The 13,144-nt window shown below is 45.5% G+C and overlaps 1 protein-coding gene across 1 annotated transcript in view; it reads left to right on the top strand.

Moving 5' to 3' along the window:
• Nucleotides 1-310: 310 nt before the first annotated feature.
• The window catches only part of rims2a (regulating synaptic membrane exocytosis 2a), a 158,263-nt gene continuing 145,429 nt past the window's right edge, over nucleotides 311-13,144 (top strand). Inside the window, exons 1-2 of the mRNA XM_072716797.1 lie at nucleotides 311-344; nucleotides 2,057-2,238. Of these exons, the coding sequence (XP_072572898.1) occupies nucleotides 330-344; nucleotides 2,057-2,238 (197 nt within the window). The 5' untranslated portion in view covers nucleotides 311-329. The remainder of the gene's footprint in view (nucleotides 345-2,056; nucleotides 2,239-13,144) is intronic.

Below are 13,144 nucleotides of genomic sequence, written 5' to 3'. Positions count from 1 at the left end.
TCCAGTCAGTCCTTTAAATGTTGGTGTTGGTCCAGTGGCGATGGTCATATCTGGATCAGACCTGCCATTTATTTTTATTTTTTTACCTCAGCAGTTTTGCTGTCTCTTGGTCCACCTGTGTCCCAGACTGGAAATGGTCTGATCTCCCGCGTTTTCCCTACAGTTGTTCTTTCTCCACTTCTCTAGGCTGATTACCAGCTTTGTTCATACTTCCTAGTTCCTGACCTCTTACCTACTATGCATCCAAATTGCTCTTTTTCTTTTGAGCTCATTATTAAATTGGTTGCCAAGGCAAACACTCGTCAGGTGAAGAGAGCCGTGAACGCCAGATGTTGGGGGCGAGTGTAAGTGGTCGCCACATCAGGAAAAACGAGACAGGCTTGTTTTGCGCTTTATATGGCTTGGAAATTATCTCTGACAATTACCTTTTCGAGGCGAAGCCCCGTCTCATCGGCTTTATGTTTGTTTTTCCTTAACCTCTCATTACCTTTTAAAACTGGCCTTCTAATAATGATGGTTTTCCTGATAGTGATCCGAACTTTGCGCATATGATAACTTTTAAACAAGGAGCGTGCACTTTAATCCGCGGGGAGGAACAGGGTTATTAAAATGCAACGACAAAAAGCGTTATTATCCTTACGGTTTAACACTCAGTTGACCGGGGGCTTCATAAATAATTAAAAACACAGAAACTCGATCGTGAGCTTCTTTGTATCTCATTATACTGAACGCCAGCCGGATCAGGAGCGATAAGTACGCGGACATGTGGCCGAAACTAGCCGATCGCCAGAGATCGTGGGAAAATCTATATGTTAGTTTGAAGCGTCACACTTATAATGTTTTACAATATACCTGATGTATACAACATAAGTAGTAACAAGAACAGGCGTATTAAATCCTGATGCTGTGTGGTTATTAAATGCGTTTCCATTTCTGGTTTTTGCTTAAGCGCACTGTACGTCACCCTGCAATAAATTTAAATTTTTATCCACATAACCTAGAATTACCAAGTCCACAGCAAGGCTGACATCCAGTCCACGTTTTGGAGGCGATTCCCATTCGCGCTGTCAATGGGCGAGCATCGGGTCTCCCCTTCCGCTACCTCCCCGGGATCCGCTCATCTTTGTTCTACGTAGATGCGTCGCTCCGCCTCCCCTCTATTTGGATTTTTTTTCATTGCATCCATTTTTGTGCATTTAAGAAACCTCCAAGAATCAACAACCTGGAGGAGACCGTGAAAGAGGGTGAGGAGGAGGAAGGACGAGGAAAACAACTGAAAAAAAGGAAAAAGACGCCCCCTCGATTCAAGATGCGAATAACATCTTTCTAGAAGATGACAGCAATGGGTTAGACGGGATTTAACATGATTGCAAAATAAAAAAAGGCAAGAGCTTGTTCTATTCGTGTACAGTTGCATCAGTGGACGCAGTGAGAAGTGTGTTTGGGATACTTTCGGAATGAATTATACTCTGATAACGCGGAAGGGCTTTTCTGTCACCTTCTCCACATACAGGAATTGTTTTTAAAAGCAATTGTATGAATCCGAGAGTACAGCTGTCGCTCGGTTATCATCTTCAACGTGGCCGATGGTTACCAAATATGTCTCCTTCTGGTCAATGCTAAAGATGCCTTTTACAAATTACACTGTTTGCCCTTTATTTGCTATGCCATTCGAAGTAAAGCGTGTGCTTATTTTTTTCCTATTTCTTTTACCGGCGATCTATTTCATTCCTTGAGAAATTTCAAGCGTACATGACCTCGTGTTCAAAAGTCCCCTTTAAGTTGCCTTTTTAGTGCTTGGTTGTGTTTTTGACATCCACGGATGTATTCGCGCATGCATGCATTAGGACATGTGTGTCACCGTACGCGTGAGCTATACGCAAAGTAAGTTAATTGTTGTAAACATGTTTCCTGGCACAGGGGTCTTTGGAATCCTGTATCCGGCCACTGGCTATGAAAATGTGGGAGAATGATAGGCTACATTTCGCCTTTTTTGCATCACGTTTTCCCACCCGCAAACCGAGCCTGTCATATTGCTGGTTGTTGATCTTTTTAGCAATTGTATCGAAAGATGTCTGCTCCACTCGGGCCCCGGGGCGGCCCCGCCGCTCGTCCTGCGGCTGCAGAGCTGCCCGAGATGCCGGATCTAAGCCATCTAACCGAGGAGGAGCGAAAGATCATCCTTGGCGTAATGGACCGGCAGAAGAAAGAAGAGGAGAAGGAACAGTCCATGCTAAAGTAAGACATTTCATAAGCTTATGCTTTTATTTTTAACGGGAGAGGGTAAGGGGCATGTTAGTTTGTGGCATGCTGAGACTGAATATCCTGTAACCTGCGTGTAATGCAGCGGTAGTTTGTGGAAATGCCGGTGCCGGATCACTGAATCTGACTTTTACTATTACTCTGGATTTCGTTTCTTGGGATGAATTTGAGCTGTCTGTGTCCATCTCTGTCTCGTAAAGTCCACTAATGCTTCATCTGTGTATGTTTAGATTTGTCCTATAGTTTGTGTTTAGTGAAAATAAGAAGTGAAAACTGTCTCGAAATATCATGAACAGGGATGCTGATCGAGGCGCCATTTATTGTGTCGACGGACTGTCATTTGATTTCGTGACGTGTTTGTGCCATCATCGTGCTGTCATATTTAATGGACATATGTGTTAGTTAATATCACAGGCCTTCTCACTGTTAGGTTTGGGTTGGTTTAGTAGTGGCCGCCATCTTCAGTTAAAACCGACGCGAGATTTCGGTTTCTCAAGTATTGCATGTTGCGGAGCGGCACGGCTCGGTCCAGCTGACACGATGCTGAGGCCGGGTGCGATAATCGGCGGTGTTTTCCCCGGCTGCGCTGCTTCCCTTCTCCGGGAAGCCGCTTTTCAGCACCGCGGCGCTGTTCGCTGCCGTGTGACGCGGAGTTGCGCTGTCGTGAACGCGCGTCACCGCACGCTGCTGAGATCCGCGCTCCCTGGCAGGAGCGGCTGCTCAGTGCCGTACACGCATTCTGTTTGTCCTGTCATGTAAAACCGATGCCGAGATGTATTTTAAATGTTTTATTTATAGCGTTGTATATTATTATTTTATTACTACTACTACTCGGTGTAACATTATAATGAAACCTTTGGAATATTTTATTATTAAGGTTAAATAGGTTTCACATTAGTCATTAACATTTTTGAGAAAGTTTAGGAGATAGTGTGGAAATGCCATTCTCGGATCATTGAATCTGATTTTTACTATCACTTATCTACTGTACCACTGCTGTTTGTTGGATTAATTTAATGCTTTGTTATGAGGTTGGAGTCAATGGGTAGTTTGTATAAAACGTGTATTTTGGTAGGCTATATTATATGTCATTGTCTAGAAAATGGATATAGCCTACAGTACTATGCAAAACTCTTAGGTAGCCTCAGAAAATGGTGTTTCTAGTATCTTCACGTTGGTGTAAAACTGCGATATTATGTCTGTCAAAGCGTGACAGCTTAGGCGTTTCAAAAGCTGTCTTAAAATCACCGCAGCATTTGCAGCAACCGCCCGATACATCAATGTATTTTTTTTTTATTCGATCACTACCCCACATTGTTTGGCTAATTAACATCCCATTGAGTTATTTATTAAATCAAGTTAATTAATTAATTGGGCCGGTGTAGAAATGTAATGAATACGTTGAATGGCTGAGGTGGCCCTAAGGAGAGGTGTGGGAACTGAAGGTGCTGTTCATCTAGCCATTCACCTATAGATATCAGTTCTTTTTGGAAAACAGACGGAATTCTTGTTTATTTTTTATTGTGTTGCTTTTAATTTGCATATGTTAAAATGTTAAATTGTTTTTTGTCTGTGCAAATACACAATTACTACCAAGATAAATAGCCTTAAACATTTTCTTTGACTGCCTAAGACTTTTACACACACACACACACACACACACACACGGTATCGCATGCCTGTCCACCTGCACAGACTGTTAATTAAGCATTCGGTTCGATTTTGTAGTTCGGATCTCGACCTTCCGCTTCGAGTTTCAGCAGGTCTCTGTGGCATTTTTGTCCAAGTAGATTACTTATATTAGGTCCTCTCTGTTCTGCAAATAGAAAGGCAGTTTTAAGGGGGAAATAAAGGAATACTGAACGATTTTTTTTTTCTAAAACCTAGTTTTATTTAGGTTATAGCTCGCATCATCCTACGAATCAGAATTTCTAGAAAACTTCTAAAACTTGCTTTTAGGTCTGTCACGGATTATGCTGTAACGTTTCAAGTTTTGTGACGGTTTAAACCCCTATTGTATAAGAACTCGGACATTTCATTATTGTTTAAGTACAACAGATTTTCGCCGACGTTTTCTGTTTTTAGCAGGAGCTGACACGGTGGATTAGCAGGTGGCGTTTTCGCCTCCCAGCTCAGTTTGTTGTAACCTCCGGTAGGAGTGCAGCCCCCTCCCGAGGTCCGTGTGGGGGTCCTCTGGGTATTTCGCTTCCCCCTCGCGATGCAGTAACACGATGTTCAGGTGAACCGGTGACCAGGCTGCCTGAAATGCCCCCGGCACGCGCGTGTTTGTGTGTGTGTGTGTGTGTGTGTGTGTGAGAGAGAGAGAGAGAGAGAGAGAGAGAGAGAGGATGAACATGGATCGGCTGAACTAGTGGCCACATTAGGCCGACCCTGTGTGTGTGTGTGTGTGCGCGTGTGTGTGTGGGTCGGCGTGCATCACCTGCATGACCGTAAGCCCGATATTTTGTATTATCTGCATCAGAGAAGACATTCCTGATAATAGGTAATGTGCGCACTCAGTTGTTTTTGCCCTTCTATAAAACATTTTCACCGTTAACACACTGGGTGGAACTGGGGAATCTCACAAAGTGCGTTAAGAGCGTGTTTTATCGAGGGTTATGTGACTTCTTGGTCCGTTTGCCCCTTTCCCAGTTCGGGGCTTCTTGAGTAAAAAATCTTTCATTAGACTTATCCCCTACTGGAGTCTGTTTGTCGCTGATCGTTTTGCTTGCAATATAACCAACGAGGAGCTGCTGTATTATCTCGCGTCCCCAGACACCGGCACTGAATGGGGGAGGCGTAGCCTGCCGAGGGGAGCCCCCACCTAAGGGAGAGTTAAGGGACGCGTCCCCCATTTCCCTCACCCTCTGTCTGAGGATCACCTCCATGCCGAGTCTCCAGAAAACTAAAATGAGTGTTTTGGCAAATATAAGTATACAAACAAGTTGCTTCGATGTTACTTTCATTAAACAATAAACAGTCACACAGCGCTGCTGTGTTAATAAATAGCTTGGAATCAAAAGTGGATTCCAGGTAAAAATTAGTTTTAAATCAATCTAAAATGAAAACCTTACCATAGCCATGAGTAGGCTAATTAGTGAGGATTATGCCAGTATTTCTTGAAAAGACATTGAAAAGCGCTTTATGACAGAAACCAAACTTTATGGCTGTTGTTAAACTTTTTATAAGTGGATAATTTATGTCTGCAATCCCTTGACCCTTACACCATGTAATAAATATTTATGCTACATTACGCTTACGTGTATTAATTTCTAAAGCACACGTGTTTGTTCAAAGCAACATACAAGCGCCAAAGATGACGAAACCGAACTTATTTATTTATTAAGTAATGCGCTAAGGGATGACACGCCATGTAAAGGGTAGACTGCTCATATGGGTCGGAAACATCGATATCGCTGGGCGGCATTAACCATTACCGCCTTGTATTCGTTAGGTAGCCTACATATTAGCTATTCTGCGTCTCACTGCAAACGAAGCAGAGCAGTACCGTGGCGAGCATGACTCACTGAAGATGACTATTACTTTGCATGAATCATCGTCATTTTTAACCCCTCCCCTCGAGCTGTTTGTCATGTCTCTCAAGTTCTTCGGTAAAGAGCTGCTAAGTACCAGTTCATGATTTCAAAGGATGACCAGGCAGCCTGAATACGCACAGCTGGACTGTTTTACATAAGTGGTTTGTAAAGCATTGTGCGCCTGAAAATGGGGCCTCACAATGGTGTCATACACTAACACCCCCTGTGAGCTTTTGTAGTTCTACCCCTCTTTCAGCAGCAGGGAGAGCATTTAGCTAAAAGTCACACACCTGCAAGGTCTCTCCTTAACAGGCAAGGTCTCTCCTTAAACTGTCCAAGAGTATTTGCCTAGTGTAGCTTTTAGGATTTCTGATACAAAGGTGCATGTTAATTTTGAGGGAAAATATTGTAGTGTTGAAAGAGGCAGAAAATTTGTCAGGGAAAGTTGTAATAACAAAGTAGATTAAACCAGACTACATAAGAATTACTGCTTCGAGTCCAAAGGTCCCTTAGCTTTAAGTAAAATGTAATTTCAATTAACTGCTTCTGTGAAGTTCAAAGTATATGTACTTCAAAGAAATGATACAGTTTAGCGGCTATTTTTTCATACTGAAGAAAAGTTTATATTTTGATAAATAAGAATAGATGTTTTGTTAAATTTGCCGGTCTGTGTGTAAGGTTTGTGGTTGCGTTTACAGCGCTCTGGGCCCCAGTCTTGGCGTTATTGACAGACAGCAGAGAGGCTAATTGGTTAACTGATGTCTAATGAGAATACCAGGGCCGCGGGAATCTTAGTGTTACCATGGCAGCTGTGGGAGACTGGAGGTTGTAATCCGATACTGGAAGCGGAGTGGTTTGGAGAGACATCAACCCACTGTCGACTCTCTTGAAGGGGCTGCATAGGAGCCGGGAGATTGTGTAGGGGAGAGCGGGCTGTGGTTACGTTATCTGTAATTACCCAGAATCCATTGTAATTACCCAGAATCCCTACAGCCTCCAGGGGAACATTCCCCACCACACATACGAAGCCTATACAGGGTTTGGAGGCCGATGCTTTGGCTTGTACTCTTAGCATCGGTGCTCTGCCAGCGAGGAAGCATGTAGCAACCGAGACCTTTTGGCTGGAAGAGCAGTTGTAACAGAAAGCAGTGGCGAATGAGATTGTGTTTCGCTGTCCTTTGGAAGAGCAAGGGCAGGCAATTGGCTGAAAATGCACTTACAGTCCCTAGATGTTATAAAACGATGCAAGATTCTCTTTGTAATTTTTTAATAAAAGAGCAAGCACAGCATTTATAAGATATGGACCCACCCGGGTTGACTTTATTGAGAAAGGTAACTCTGCCCTCGGGTAAATATTTACTGGTGTAGTGATAGTGCAAGTAATTTAATAATCCTGTTTGATGCTTGGCAATATTCATGGGGAACAATGATTGAGAGGCACTATTTCAGCATGTAATGATTCCTTCTTACTAATCAGATGCTTCTCTTTATGTACTTTGAAAATGTGTTTCTATCTTTCAGCTTCAGTTTTGCAGCTTTTTACGAGGACTGTCTGGAACTCTACACCCTAAGTTGCAGTCATTGTCATAGGAGGGGTTGTGGAGGATTCTGGGCCTGGAGCTTCTCATGTAGCCGTGCTACTTTTTATCATAGCTTCAGCTGGGGTGAAAGTGCAGGCTGGGAAATTCAGGTATCCATCCATCCATCCATCCATCCATCTATCCATCCATAAGTGCTCTTCCAGTCCAGGGTCACAGTACAATAGAGGTGAATCAATGCAAATTCTATACAGAAGAAATAAGGGCAGCTTATGAGAGTTAGCTAATTGTAATAAGCCCTCCAGTTGTCTCTGTGTGGCTGCAGTGTTTACCTTTACATGTTTAATGTTTGATTTGTATGCATTGCTCTTGTTCAATAGTACCTGCCCTAGTTTTGAAACTGGATAGTCAGGTTTTTGCAAATTGGTAGCTCAAGGGTACAACAGCAGTGTCCTAGGGTATATGGCTGCCATTGAACTAACACGCAACCTGCTGCCCTTGTGAATGCTGCACCTTTCCCCCGAGCTTGAACCAGATATAGGTAGCTCCCAGGTCCTGGTAGGTAGCTCGTCCGTGTGACCAGGGGGGTGGGCCATGCCTCCCTGCGGCCGCTTTCCCCTTGTGGTGACTCATTAAAGCGTCCCGCTTCTGAGTGGCGAGACTCCCCATGACAGCTGTAATTACATCGTGGGTACTGTGTCACGCAGAGCTCCACTGTGATCAGCAGCTCCCTGTTCTCAGGAAGAGCTCCCCCCCCCCCCCCCACACACACACCCCCCCTGATCAAGGGAGTCCAAGCCGTGACTCTGCGTCGACGTTCCGGAAGGCTTCATGGAACTACAAGGCCTAGGGGTTCAGCACGTCAGCAACAGGACCCCAAGCATTCCCAGACCCCCTTTCAGTGACTTAGGACATCATCTGCAGTTACCATACACCAGTAATGCAGGAGCACAAGACTATCTGTATCCACGCAGTGCATAATTACCCACAATGCTTTGCAGCCTTTATAGTAATTGGCGAGGTCATGGATGAGATTGAGGTACATTTCAGTAACAATGATTTTTTTTAGCATGCCATTGAAGTCCAGCCAACTGTAAGACATGCCAGACTAAAGGTTTCTCACTGGTGCTTTCTGAAAGCAAACCGCTACCTGCTCTGTACCTGCCAGTTACCTGCATACTCGACCTAGCTGCACATATGCTTAGTTGACTGCCTGGCAGCAGGGACTTTTGCAATGTGCTATTTGCCTCTGTTTGCTCAGTATGTTAAATGTAAATGCAAACACATACATGCAGAGAGGGTATTCCTGTCTCTCATTAGAGGAACTGGGAAATTAATTGGTCCCACTTGTACAATGTAACTGAACAGCAATGAAACTGGACTTGTCAGTCGGGTGTAATTAAACAATCAGTGTGAAATTCATTTTATGGAGAAATGTAAGACAGATTATGTAATTACTACGTATTTACAATGCATAAATAGGCAACATAAGATGGTCTCTGAGACAGAGATCCAGACGGCCATATTTTTAATAAGATATAATTTCTGACACAATGAAAATCAAAGACAGTGATTGTTTCACTCAAGCGCGTTAACCGTATGATGTCGTCCCAAATAAACATGGGGAATTACACGGTGTTGCAATCTGAACAGATATAGCCTAGTGGTGTTGTGTGAGGCAGCAGATCCTGACAGGACCTGTGATTAGTATGGCAACAGGAAGTAGTGCTTATATTTGGCCCAGGTGGAGTGTATTGCCTGCTCAGCACGCTGCAGCTGGGGGCCTTTCCAGCCTGGCCAGGTGCTGGGGGACATTGGGGCTCCCAGGAATGATTAGGGTGTTCAGGAGTGAGGCTGTACATAGGTGAGGGTGTACAGGAGTGAGGCTGTACATAGGTGAGGGTGTTCAGGAGTGAGGCTGTACATAGGTGAGGGTGTTCAGGAGCTCATCTCTTTGGTCAGGCTGCTATGGAATCACTGGTCAGGCTCCATATCAGGGAGAAACCCCATCAGTGTAGGTCTCTCAGTGCCCTAGACTCTCTGTCTTATTGCTTCTGTTGCCATAAAGTCACACCTACAATCTACCTCTTCCAGGCGCGATGTGTTCATTCTGTCAGCTAATGTATTAACGGTCATATTTTGAGCGGGATTCCCTAAAAAATGCCGAAAACGCCGGACTTCTCCGCCATGTGAAGTTCCCGTATCGAGGTGCTGAGCGGCCTGGTGTCTGGCTACACATCCACTGAACAAAATCCTTTGTGAATCCATTTACGTCCAAATAGCGGCCCATCGAACACCTAGAGACCGACCCGTCCACCTGCGGCATTCACCACTATACGGTCACACCCAGGTTACAGTCACTATTAATTATGAAAAGAGATCTCAGCACTAACCACCGTGCAAATTGTTCTCTTTGTCAGGCTAAATTATGTGGTTACTGTCATTACTCTGTGAGGTATGAGACAGTGTTTTGCTGATCAGATAGCTAAGGTCTCACCAGTGGTAATATTCTAGGCCGATGAGATCAGAGACTCACTCCAGTTATTCTGTGGAAAAGTCTGGTTGTTGACTAAAATATCTGTGTGGGTCTGATTCAGTATAAGAGACTTCATAAGGAATTGCACTGAGATTATTTATTTTGACATGTTTTGATATAGGTTTTGCATTTGGGGGGCTTCCCTCATTGCTGTGTTCCTCTTTCTTCGCTCTTTCTGTCTGTTACGACTCCTATAGTATGGCTCTCACGTCCTTTCTCAGGTGCAGAGGTGACGCAGACCCCACCGGGCCGACGGGGGTGGAAGGTGTGGCTTCCAAATGCGAGTCGGTTCATTGTTTGTTCCGTGTTTTGTCATGTTGGCGTTTCTGCGTGGCACGTGCGTAAGAGACGCTGCTCGATGATCCAGTCGGGAATGCAGAGGCAAGGCACACAAAGGTCTACTAGAACCATCCCATGAGATTAGCACCCCCCCCAGCCTGAGATTGTGCTGAACCATGTGCTGAAATAGCAAAGTGCCACATGTCGGGTACTGTGTGGCTCAGCCAGCAGGGACACTCTCTGTGACTGGGAGGTCGTCGGTTCAAATCCCAGGGTTGGCAGAGTGGCATTGAGGCCCTTAACCCCAACTGCCCCAGGGGCTGCCCTATTTAATCAAAAATGTATATCACTTTGGATAAAAGTGCCTGTTAAATAAATAAACCGTAAAAATATATGTCCCCCCCACCAACTTTGCTTGCTGGCTCTGGGTAGTGGTTGTGGGTTGAAGCCCCAGTGCAGCTCTGATGAGGATCAGATGGGTAAAGCACAAATGTGGAACGTGCTCGAGTGTCTCTGGGGTGAAAATGGCAGTTATACAAGGCAGGTTTAGAGATGATGGCGACTGTGCCTCTGTGCTGTTCAAGGGGGAGACATTGGGGTTTTTCCTGAAGTGGACAGAGGGACCAAAGCCAGAGGTTTGAGCCAAGCAAGCAGGCAGACTGTCCTACTTTTGATTTTTTGGTCAGGAAATGTGGTGCCTGACACATCAGAGGGAGAAGATTCCTGAGCTGAGGTGACTTTTTGAGCCGGACAGATGTTCGATGCATCTTAACAGCTTTCGCGTGATAAAAGTATTGAATGTCATAGTGACAGAGTAAGGTGTCACACAGGTTTGAGGGGAGGAGGGCAAAGTAAGGGACAGGATAGATAGATAGATAGATAGATAGATAGATAGATAGATAGATAGATAGATAGATAGATAGATAGATAGATAGATAGATAGATCGATCAGTGGGTTTCGTTTTTATGCAACCCTGTCAACCACAAGTAATGTGTCATTCGTATAGTTTCATTTCAGAACATTTGATGCTCCTGTACCTCATAATAAACATGAGTCAGCTGTGATCCTTTGTCATTCCCAGTATATTTCATCTTAACCCCAAGATCAAGCACATTTAAGATCAGGACTGAAGAGAAGTCTCGAAACGGCTGGACTTTCTGGACTTTTGTGAAGTTGTAAGATGTTGAAACCCTCCGGCCCCCGTGTCCCCGTTGTTCGAGGTCGCCCTGGCAGGTGGAACGCGAGCGCCGGTCCATTTCAAGCCAGCGGTGCGCGAACGAGACAAACCACGAGGCGTCACGTTGCTCGCAGGGCTATAAATAGCAGGAATGTTGTCAGTTTTAGCCCGTAGCAGAGAGGAAGGCTCACGGGCTGCTTTCCAGCGTACTGACTGCGATGAGCATCTAAGCGTATGCGGCTGAAAATGACGTTTTTGACAGTTTATCCTAAAGGTTCAGGGAGAACTTCACACCCCAGCTAAGGCTGAAGTGACCTCTAACCTTTTAGTCATGAAAATAAGTCAGTGTATCATTCATCTTACTGGGATTTGGAATACGTACAAATGTAAAGCATATTTTTGTGCTTGCGTTTTTTTTTTTTCTTCTGAAATTGATATATTTAGCGTGTGGTTTGCATGCTGTCCTCGTGTCATCGTGGGGTTTCCTCTGGGTTCTCCGCATTCCCCCCACAGTCCAAAAACATGCTAAGGTGAACTGAAGCTGCCAAATTGGCCGTAGGTGTGAATGGCGTGTGAATGTGCCCTGCGATGGCTTGGCACCCTGTCCTGGGTTGTTCCCTGCCTTGTGCCCATAGGCTCCGGACCCCCGCGACCCCCCAAGTCGGTATAGAAAAAGGGTGGGTGGCTGGATGGATGGATGAGTCTTTTATTTATATATAATGGAAAACAAAGATTATTAAGAATTCATCCGGGGATCTTTTATGGATGACTGTGTGTGGGCTCTTTCCTGGCATCCCATCCTGGGTTTACCGCCGGTCCATGTTTCCTGGGAAATGCTCCAGGAAAAACTGCACACGTTGTCATCAGGTGACAGGTAGGGCAGAGTGGCGGCGAGAAAGCGAGCAGCCAACAGTGGGGCTCGGATGGACGTGCTCCTGCCGCGGCTGCGAGGCCAGCGCCCTGCTGCCGGTGCCCCGGCCACGTTTTACGGTAATTAGTGCCGGTGCTGAGCACTCCAGCTCCTACGGCGGCTCCTACGGCGCTAATCTGTGAAATGTGACGCTTACAAAGCAAACGGATCAGCGCTTATCCTGCACAGAGATAACAATCATGAACACAGCAGGCAGGCGCTGGCCTGATAAGACCCGGCCTTGCAGCCCATGTGAACTCCTCTCTCTCTCTCTCTCTCTCTCCCTCTCCCTCCCTCTCTCACTCACTCTCTCTTTCCCTGTCTTCGTGCAGCATCCGTCCTTTCTCATACATTCTCCCTCTCTCCCCTTCACCATCTGTCTCTCTCCCCTCATTCCCACTCATTCTTTCTCTTTTCTGTCCCACTCATTGCTTCTCTCTCTCTTTTTTCCCCTCTTCTCTCGCTCCCTTTGCTCATGCTTACCTCTCCTCCCTTACTCGCTCTCCCTCTTTCTCCCTCTTTCCTTTTCCCTCTATCCCCCCCCCCCCTCCCCGCACATACACCGTTTACTCAAACAGGACACAGCTGGTGTTCTTTGTGACGCTCTTCTGCACACAGGAGTGACTGGCAGCAGTGAGAGGGCACATTCTTTTATGGACTTCAAAGGATTTGTGAAAGGGCGAGTAATTAGCCTATTAATGGTATCTGCCATCGTGATCTTCAGCTCAGGACGCGTCCACCTACTGCTCGCTCGATGTCATCCCAAATGACAATGGGTGTCATGTGATGTGGCAGGTTTACACAAGGAGGGGTCAGTCACAGGATACACGCAGGATACACGCAGGATACACACAGACTGAGGCACGAGGTAATCACAGGACTTCAAATACGCACCCATACCAGTC

This window comes from Paramormyrops kingsleyae, chromosome 9 (assembly GCF_048594095.1).
Source record: "Paramormyrops kingsleyae isolate MSU_618 chromosome 9, PKINGS_0.4, whole genome shotgun sequence".
NCBI lineage: Eukaryota > Metazoa > Chordata > Actinopteri > Osteoglossiformes > Mormyridae > Paramormyrops > Paramormyrops kingsleyae.
Note: the sequence above shows the minus strand (reverse complement) of the source record. Positions and strands in the feature narration are given on the sequence as shown.